Raw genomic sequence first — 10,608 nt, 5'->3', positions numbered from 1 at the left:
AAAAGGAAATTGCTTAATATTGATATATACAAATTTTTTAATTAATTTTAAGTAATTTTTGAGTTAATCAATTTAACCCCTTTGTTCAAATTATTATATCAGTTAATTTTTTGTCTATACGATCTGATCCGAACCTATTTAATTACAGAATTAAATCTTGATAGAATCTAAATTCAAATAAAAGAATAGACAAAAGAAAAGTACAAATATTAAAATAGACATAATTCCTAAGGACCAAAAATTATATTATTCCATTATTAAAAGAGTCATGGTACCTACATTTCTGTACAAATGCTGACTATCTACTTGCCAGTTGCCACAAAAAAATAGTCATGCTAGCTTCTTCTTTTTTTTTTTTTAATTTTATTCAATATGCTACAAATATGTCTGTACCTTAAATAATATATATATAAATGTGTGTGAGAGAGAGAGAGGTATTTGAAGGCCAATGGTGTTAGTGCTTGTCGCTTCTGGTATCAGATGACAGTGCAAGAGCTGCGGAACACGACGACACGTCTCTCTGTTTCTCTCTCTTTCTTTCAATATTTTGAATTTTGAATATTATTTATATATAAGACTGTCACTGTTCGCATCGCCACTTTCAGTTCTAGTTCGCCGCGCAGTACTCATTTTCCATTTGGCTTTCTCTGTGAATCTGCTCAACCTTTGGATTTTGAATTTATAGAGAAAAAAAAAGTTAAAAATGTGGAAGCTGAAAATCGCGGAAGGAGGGAATCCATGGCTGAGAACAGTGAACAATCACGTCGGGAGACAGATTTGGGAGTTCGATCCCAACCTTGGATCTCCTGAGGAATTAATGGAGATCGAGAAAGTTCGTCTCAACTTCACCGAGAACAGGTTTCGAAAGAAGCATAGCTCAGATCTACTTATGCGCTTTCAGGTATATCGATATACATTCTTCATTCTCTGTTTTTTCTCTCTTATGCATGTTCTGTTGCTTTCCATGATTTCCATCGTTGTTAATTACAATAAAACAACAATAGCAATGTGTTTGTTTGCATTATTGAAAACTTCCACTGTTTCTCATTCATTGCTCATCTTACTTTTTGCTATATTTGGGTAATAGCTGATATTTTGATTAATTGTGTCTCCTTTTTCCTCTAACTTGTTGGTAATAACTTGGTTCATTGGCTTAATCTTGAAAAACTATTACTTTCCGAACCAGTGTTCTTTGTAGTGCCAGGTTCATGTATCCTCAATTGTTTATCAGATAGGTCTGAACTTTGAGTTTAAGATTTGCTGCTATTAGCGTTGAGTATTTCACGCCTCTCGGGCTGGACAGAATTTATAGGAAATGCATAATTACATGGAGTCTACTTCTCCAATTGTTGATGAATTTGTTGTAAGATTATTGTCACCATGTGAAATTTTTGTTAGGAATGGATGTTTAGTAAATTTTTTTAATTTCCTGAGAAGATAAATTTTATTAATCATTTTTACAGTCATTCCCTCTGTTGATATTATATAATGGAAGCTTTTTGTAGCAGTTCTCTTTTATTAATGGTGCAGTTAATACAATTTTAATCCTTAAATATAACCTCTGTCTTTTGCTTTCAGTTTTATGGTAGAACCTTTTCCTAGCTCTCCTGATTCTGTACTGTTATTTGGACTGTTAATATTACTGCTTGTATTTACAAATTATGCATAATGTTCTTTAGTTATTCATTTCATTATTTGATCTCTTTTTCCCCCATAATACAGTTTTCCAAGGAGAATCCACTACCAGTGGTTTTACCTCCGGTCAAAGTTAAGGAGTCAGAAAATGTTACAGAAGAGATGGTCACCAATACATTACGGAGAGCTATAAGTTTTCATTCATCTGTCCAGGCCCATGATGGGCATTGGCCAGGTGATTATGGAGGTCCAATGTTTCTTATGCCTGGCTTGGTAAGTGCTGATATTTCAATGGAAGATATTCCTGATAATATCAGTTTGACTTACATTGTCTTACATTGTTGTCAAAAATTTTTGGCTTACTTTACCAAAATCTTGTTATTAAAATAGCTATTATGATTTTAAAAGAAACAATTATGTAGTCTTCATGTATATTTTTGTTTTGTTCTTGTGATGCATCAGGTTATTACTCTGTCTATTACTGGGGCACTGAATGCGGTCTTATCAGAAGAGCATAAAAAGGAGATGTCACGCTATCTCTATAATCATCAGGCAATTAAATTATTTTTTATGTTGCTCTTTTGGCATGTTTAATAGCTCCTTAAGTTTTTGGTGAGCGTTTTGCTTCTATTTCGTTCTTGCGCTTAGGTTGTAAATTTTTGAACTATGGTTATGCATATGCATTTACAGAATGAAGACGGCGGGTGGGGCTTACACATTGAGGGCCCAAGTACGATGTTTGGTACTGCATTGAGTTATGTGACTTTAAGATTGCTTGGTGAAGGACCTAATGATGGGAAGGGGGCAATGGAGAGAGGAAGAGATTGGATTTTGAATCATGGTGGTGCTACTGAAATAACATCATGGGGGAAAATGTGGCTTTCAGTTCAGAACCTAGCCCTTTCTATGCTGGTTTCAGTATTTGATTCAGTGTTTTTTCTATTGACATGGGCATCAGTTTGATACTAATTGCATGCATTGCTTGGTGACAACAGGTGCTTGGAGCCTTTGAATGGTCTGGAAATAATCCTTTGCCCCCTGAGATATGGCTTCTTCCTTATATGCTTCCAGTTCATCCAGGTTCTTGTCCCTTCATTTCCATCTCGAAGTTTTTTTGAATTTGTATTCTTACCATACCTCTCTCAAAGAGAATAAATAAGTGTTCTTTTACCTTGATGACAGGAAGGATGTGGTGTCACTGCCGGATGGTCTATTTGCCTATGTCTTATTTATATGGAAAGAGGTTTGTTGGCCCTATCACACCAACAGTTTTGGCTTTGAGGAAGGAGCTTTATACTATTCCATACCATGAGATAGACTGGAATCGAGCACGGAATGCATGTGCAAAGGTTAGTGAAATTGATACGTATATAAATGCTCTGCCTCTAACATGTAGACACTTCTAGAAATGATCTTAGATAACCATGCAGTAATTGGAGTGACAACTTGAGCTCTTTTTCTATGTTAAGCTTTCAATCTGGAACTAATTGGCATAACTAGATGTCCATTACCTACATATAACTAATTTTGAACTTAGCTAGCCATTGCTGATGACATCAGTTAACAAGAATCATAGGGACCATAGGTTTTTCTCATTAGTACTCTCAGTAGAGTGTTGAACAGTTCACCCTTGATGTTCTTGTTGATTTTGATTTAATATCACGAACCTATTGCTTTCTTTTGCAGGAAGATTTGTACTACCCTCACCCATTGGTGCAGGATATTCTTTGGGCATCCCTTCACAAGATAGTTGAACCTATTCTGATGTGTTGGCCCGGAAAGAAGTTGAGAGAAAAGGCTCTCCAAACTGCAATAGAGCACATACACTATGAAGACGAAAATACTCGTTATATCTGCATTGGGCCTGTAAACAAGGTATGCGAAGTAAAACAAATTCATAAATCTGAAAAAAAAAAAGTATTAAAAGAGCTATGCACGTCCATTTGGTTCTCCAGTGTGTCTGATTCTTTCAGAATTCAGATTACCATGCAGTTTCTATTCATTTTTTAGCTAACTCTTATATTTGTAATAATGCTTGTGATGTGGTTACTCTGCAAAATGCAGCCCATGCAATCATTCTGTAATTTTTATTTGCTTATCTAATTATATATTTTTGCCTTTGGGATATGAATTTTGCTGATAATAGGTGTTAAACATGCTTTGCTGTTGGGTGGAAGACCCAAATTCAGAGGCGTTCAAGTTGCATCTTCCAAGACTTTATGATTATCTATGGGTTGCTGAAGATGGCATGAAAATGCAGGTGAGTATACACCTTTTCCTTTATTTAGTTGATAATAGCCTTGGCCATCAGTCGGCAATGAAAATTTACTTACAAGATTAGTGGTATTAAGGTATTTTTAGCAGATGAAACAACATTAATGCATAGCTGCTGCTTCCGTTTCATTGGGAAAATATAATTTCTGCTTTATAAATAATGTTTTGCGAATCTATGCACTGTAATTGTCTATGTTTTGGGTTTTACTTTTGTACTGCCTTTGTGCAAGATCTTAATGACCATTTACTGTGGGCATAATGAACTTGTTGCAGGGTTACAATGGAAGTCAACTATGGGACACTGCCTTTGCAGTTCAAGCAATTCTTTCAACCAACCTTACTGAAGAGTACAGTTCAACTTTGAGGAAAGCAAACATGTACTTACGGAACACACAGGTGTTTATGCTTTGGAAATATATTGGAGTCTATTCATTTGGGAGACTGCTTGCTATTGTGCATTTTATCTCTTCTTTTCATTGTTTTGCAGGTTCAAGAAGATTGCCCTGGGGATCTTAACTTTTGGTACCGTCACATTTCCAAAGGTGCTTGGCCTTTTTCAACTGCAGATCATGGATGGCCCATTTCAGATTGCACAGCTGAGGGATTAAAAGTAAGTGTTTCTGATTCAGAGACTTTTCCTTCTTATGTTTTATTAACATTTTATCCTCCTCCAGGCTGTTCTTTTATTATCAAAAATACCCCCAGAAATCGTTGGAGAACCGTTGGAAGCAAAACAATTATATGATGCTGTAAATGTTATTCTTTCACTTCAGGTAATTCATTTTCTGGTTACAATCTATTTGTAGACGAATACATATGCACCACGGTCACTAAGGTGGTGTTTAATAAACCATTAAATGTTTTAACTATGTTTTTACTTCATTTTATATGAGATCACCATTGATTATTCATAATCTAGTTTTTGTATCTTTGCAGAATGGAGACGGTGGTTTTGCAACATATGAGCTCACAAGATCATACCCTTGGTTGGAGGTATCCCTTGGCACTATTTATGCCACTATTTTTTAACTATATTTTTACTTCATTTTATATTTTCCATATTATAAGGATATTATAAGCACGAATCAAATACGTATACTTTGAATGTTGTATTATTAATTGTAATACCTGCTTTAATGGTAAGCTGTAGAATACATAGTGCAATATTTCTTTTTAGCTCACTGTATGATGTTTTGTTTACAGCTGATCAACCCCGCAGAAACATTTGGTGATATTGTTATTGACTATAGGTAAGATTCCAGTACTCAAGTTTAATATTGTTAATATTTTTCTTTTCCTTTATTTTTTTGGGCTTGAAGTATGTTGTTTAATATCGATTATGATGGCTGTTCAGTTATGTGGAATGTACCTCAGCTGCAATTCAAGCTTTGGTATCTTTTAGAAAGTCACACCCTGGGCATCGTCAAGAGGAAATAGACCAATGTATCAAAAAGGCTACTAAATTCATTGAAAATATACAAGCCCCAGATGGTTCATGGTTTGGCCCTAACTTTCTCTGAAATAAATGTTTATAAGAAGCTTTACAGTGTTTCAACTCCATCTTTATCCCTAGCTTCGAGCTCAATTCAAGTTATTTATGCTATCCAATTAGGTATGGCTCGTGGGGTGTTTGCTTCACCTATGGTACATGGTTTGGAGTGAAAGGATTGGTGGCTGCCGGAAAGAACTTCAATAACTCGTCTAGTATCCAGAAGGCCTGCAATTTTCTGCTGTCCAAACAGCTCCCCTCAGGTGGCTGGGGAGAAAGTTATCTTTCATGTCAAAACAAGGTTAGGTTTATTAACTTACCATGTGATAGTCCTTAATTTCTACTCAAACATATACGAAACCTCTGCATTTTATAATCTCGGTTCTCATTTAGAGTAAACTTTGTATAATATTTTATTTTTTTATGTCTAGGTTGGGCCCTTATGCTCCTAAGTAGGAACTTCCTTTAAATACATGGGTCGGATCTAACATCAGATGTCTTTTGCTGTGTATAAGCCATTTCTTATCCTCTTAACTAGCTTAATAGCTAACTTATGTTTCTCCAACTCGTTTTTCTTGAAGTACCCTTGTTTGACATATTTTCGGACACAACCATGGGGATACAACCTTCAAGGACCCTCTAAATACTTGGAATATCCAAAACTTGCATCCTAGTCCTATTAATATAGTAGCTAAACACTATTGTCATCATTTCCTTCTAAAATATATTCACACATCCTGAACTCAATTATGTTTCAGTATATTGTTTACAACATATTAAATGCTCCCCTGTACAGGTTTACTCAAATGTTGAGGGCAACAAACCACATATGGTAAACACTGGCTGGGCTATGTTGGCTCTAATTGATGCTGGGCAGGTAAAACAGTCATTTTCGAGTGCAAAATCTTTTAAATTTCGGGACAGGACTATGCCACTATGGTGCCATCTTCTTGAGTGGCACTTAATGTGGTACCTTGGAACCTTTCCTATGTATTCGTAACAGCAAGTCATGAAAACTTTGAATCATTTTAACTCAGTAACTTATGAGCCTGCATGTATTAGTCCAGAAATGCACGCATCTGTTTATCGATTCTGAAGTTTCAACTTTTCATTATTTCCATTAAAAACTTACTTGAACAGGCTGAGAGAGATCCAACACCACTTCACAAAGGAGCTAAATATTTGATAAATTCCCAAATGGAGAACGGTGATTTCCCGCAACAGGTAAACAGTTTCACGACAGCACCAGTACCGATAATTTTCATCTTAAACAACACATACGCTTTGATTGAATTCCTATAACTCTTTACGTGCAGGAAATTATGGGAGTGTTCAACAGGAATTGTATGATCAGTTACTCTGCGTATCGCAACATTTTCCCTATTTGGGCATTAGGCGAATATCGGACTCGAGTGTTGCAGCAGTGGACAACGTCGTAGAACCATGGTAATAACTATAGTTGTTGCTACTGCTATTATATGTTCACCATTGTTAATCGATGCTGGTGCTATTTAGTTTATGGTAAAAGTTGCTTTAGCAACAATCCCTTTTGTGGAAACACAAAGGATACCAATGGGGTTAGCTAGTTTGGGAGTTCATATTAAAGACATTGCAGTGTTTTCTGTAGCTAAATAATAGATTTTAAATAGAAATAACTTACATTAAGAGGTGAGATTGGTTTGGTCCGGCTTTTTAGATGTTGTGAACAATCCATTATAATTCGATTCGATTCGGCTCTTAGTCTTTTCATATTAATTTTAGATTTCTATAAGAAATAAATTTTAAAGTAAATAAAGAATAATAAATAATTTTTATATGATTTTTTAAAAATATACATTCTTATATAGAAATTTTAAATTATTCTTACTATATTAAATATAAAATACTTATTTTTACATCATAAAAAATTAAAATTAATTATAAATTAAATAAAAAATAGCATTCGATTTGAATAATTACAATTTGTTAATCTCGGTTAAAATTAGTTTTCAGTTTTTTTTCTTACTTGGCCTACTTGCCATAGGATTTTGTGACAGTAGGGATAGAGAAAAAACAAAAACTCAAATTGAATATAAATCAAGTTCATCAATGTGTTGCAAATTTAAATACCAAAATCATATAACCCAACAAATGATCATACGATCCAGACAAGGGAGAGGATTAATTGGTTTGTAATTATTTAATTACTGAGTGTTATTTAAGTTGTAATTACTATTTGTAAGGGAGTACGGGTGGTCGGAATTTTTGGGAAAAGTTCTTAAACTGTCCACAATTGAAGGTATTTTCTTCGTGTTCGGGTTTTATTCCTAAGTCTCCATAAAGAGTTGTGTACAGTTTGCGGATTGGTACCTCAATTGGTGTTGCCTACAAAACTTGAAAAAAGTGTTGATATGGAGCTTGTGAATTAATAATGAAGTCGATTGAGTGTGGGGCGACTCAAACCACTAACACGAGGCTTGTAGGACCCTTACTTGCAAGTATCACCAATTGAGGTGCCCCTTTGTGAATCGTATACAGTTCTCTACAAATGTTAGATTCAAAATATTGATACGAGGACAATATTTTTCTATTTTGAGGGGAACCGGAGACTCTGCCAACTCCTTAACTATGCCCCTTCCTAGCAAATGACAACATTTTAAAATGATAAGAATGATTTTTATTTTTATTTTGTGGGGGGGAGCAATGGTAATAACTATAGTTGTTGTTATCATTAGTATATGTTAATCTCTTTTGCGTAAAAATATTTAAATTTAGGTTTTTTTAGAATAGATGAATATTCAATCAATAGTTCACAATTCAGGTAAAACAGAAAAGACATTAATGAAAACCTTGCAGATAACTTTGTAGTTAAGTAATGATTGGAGTTTTTTTAGATTTTTTATACAATGCCTAAAACTATCTATAATCCATTTTCAGTCCTTATATAGAAGGATAAATGCACTTCAATGTACTCGAACCTAAGTCCTCCTATATTGACGTTAATGTTGATACCAACCAAGCTTGAATTTATTTTTAAAATTGGGTTATGCCCAACCCGATCTATGGACAAATCTAGATGAAATCAAATAGCAAGAATTGTTTGCTAACGGTGTGTAGGATAATGATTTATTGTATGTGAATTCTAAAGTGACTAAATAAAAAAGGTTGTTAAATTCTCTATTTACAAAGTATATATTGTTAATTATTTTACAATTCTATGTTGCCAATACTTTAATTCATATTTGTAAGTGATTATTTTATTTTATAAAAATTGAAAAATTAATACCTCTTTTAAGTTAATTTTATTAGATCATACTATTAAATGTTGTCATTAAATTAAAAATTAATAACTCCACAATTAATATGAAATAGAATAGCAAAAATCAACATTCCAACCATTTATGTGCAAAAATAAATAAAAAACAATAAATTAAATTCATGTGTTTATCAACCTACGAAATATATTATTTAATGTTTTATAAAAGTCGTTTCACATGTATGTGTATACTATATGAGTTTACCTAACATAAATTTACAACTATCTTTGGTTTTATTTACATATCTTAAAAAGTTACGTTAAAGTCGATTAAGTTTTAATTTGACTGGTACGGGTATTATTGTTAATACAGGAAGACATGAATTTGAGTATGCTGAAGCATATTATTCTTTTATTTATGGGTTGAGAGGGGTTATAGGTTGTTCTAGGTATTGTGTCAATAAGAGCAAATATGATCAGAATCTTTAATTAGATTGTTCAAAAAAAAGTTGCACTAAAATATCTCTAGAATTTTGCTATCTTTGGGGTTTAGCCGTCAAATATTGTAAACACCATCTCACTTAGTTATACATGTTTATTTTTAGTTGAAATATGCCCTAACCTCATATATTATTCCTACATTTGGAATTTAGTCTCCCTACTTTTATTTTTAATAATTTAATCCTTCAACTTTTTCAGATTTATGTAAATCACAATATCATTTTTTTGTCACATGGCTACTAAGTGAAATATTTTTTGTTATTCCAAAATGTCACACCAATGAATTTATAATAAAAGAATTTTAACAAAGTTAACAATTTGACCTGAATTTTTGAATTTCTAAAAGAAGAGGGACTAAATTCTTAAAAATAAAAGTAAAAAGACTAAAGTATAAATAAAAAAAATTACAAGCACTAGGAGAATATTAAGATGAAATGTCTGAAAATGTCCCTATGAAATAATATTCTTGAATTTTCACCTACTTATTCTAATCGTTGTGCCACGTATTTTTCTAATATTAGATTTACAACGAATTGTTTTCCCAAATGCTCATTATATATATAATGACAAAATAATTAATTACATTTGCTGTTGTTGAAAATGCACGTTTGAAAATGTCCCATATGCTGTTGTTGAAATTACATTTTATATAGTTTTAAAATGACAACAAAATTATTACAACTTTATCACTTTGTCGTGTCTAAAATAAACTTGATCATGGGTCGAGTCAGGTCAAAAAAGTCTTACTCAAAACTCGGTTCATTTAAAAAATAAACCTTATTTTTTGTTCAACTCTATTTTTCGAACATATATTTTTGTCAAAACTCTTCTACCTTTCAAACAGGCCTTCAAGTCTAGACAATTAATTCGATCCATAATCAGGTCCAATATATATCATAGTAGTGGCGAATTACTATTATATACATAATGAAAAAAAAATTATCTCAAAATTATTGTAATATTATATACAACTAATTTTTTGTTTGTAGAGTCCAACCACTATTATATACATAATGACCAATATATATATATTGGTAAATCCTCTTTGTTTTGCATTGACTTTTAAATTTTACTTTGACTTGAATTTAAAATTTTTAAAATTTTTTAATAATAAAATTCATGTTTATATAACAACAAAGTTGGAACATATCTTAAAAATCTATATTAAAATACTTTTTTGAGCTTTATTTATAATTGGGTTAGTCTATACTTATCATAAGTTTGATCATCTGTTTAGGTTTAAAGATCCACTTAAAAAGTGTAAGTATTTGGATAAAAATATAAGCTCGAAAAACTGTTTTGGACACAAATTAATATATGTTTTTCAAACGAATTGGGTCTGGCCCGACTTGAATCTGTCGAAGTTTTTTATTTGCCGCCATTTTAGTAATATATTGCTACTATTTTGTTTTTATTATTTGAATATTGTATAACTCTTATTTTATTGTTAATTTTGCTATTATTTTAGAGGCAC

General features: G+C 32.6%; 1 protein-coding gene across 1 annotated transcript; it reads left to right on the top strand.

Moving 5' to 3' along the window:
- The first annotated feature begins 289 nt into the window (after positions 1-289).
- Positions 290-7,125, top strand: LOC107926281 (cycloartenol synthase 2). The gene is made up of 18 exons (XM_041075569.1): positions 290-901; positions 1,723-1,908; positions 2,098-2,187; positions 2,326-2,520; positions 2,631-2,715; positions 2,818-2,984; positions 3,322-3,510; positions 3,782-3,895; positions 4,183-4,305; positions 4,397-4,519; positions 4,584-4,682; positions 4,846-4,902; positions 5,113-5,159; positions 5,264-5,407; positions 5,522-5,699; positions 6,195-6,275; positions 6,539-6,622; positions 6,715-7,125. Exons 1-18 carry the CDS (start codon positions 704-706, stop codon positions 6,835-6,837), a joined length of 2,283 nt encoding a protein of 760 aa, XP_040931503.1. The 5' UTR covers positions 290-703; the 3' UTR covers positions 6,838-7,125.
- The last annotated feature ends 3,483 nt before the right edge of the window (positions 7,126-10,608 follow it).

Source organism: Gossypium hirsutum, chromosome A08, assembly GCF_007990345.1.
Source record: "Gossypium hirsutum isolate 1008001.06 chromosome A08, Gossypium_hirsutum_v2.1, whole genome shotgun sequence".
NCBI lineage: Eukaryota > Viridiplantae > Streptophyta > Magnoliopsida > Malvales > Malvaceae > Gossypium > Gossypium hirsutum.
The sequence above is the reverse complement of the archived record's forward strand: the minus strand, read 5'-3'. Positions and strand labels throughout refer to the sequence as shown.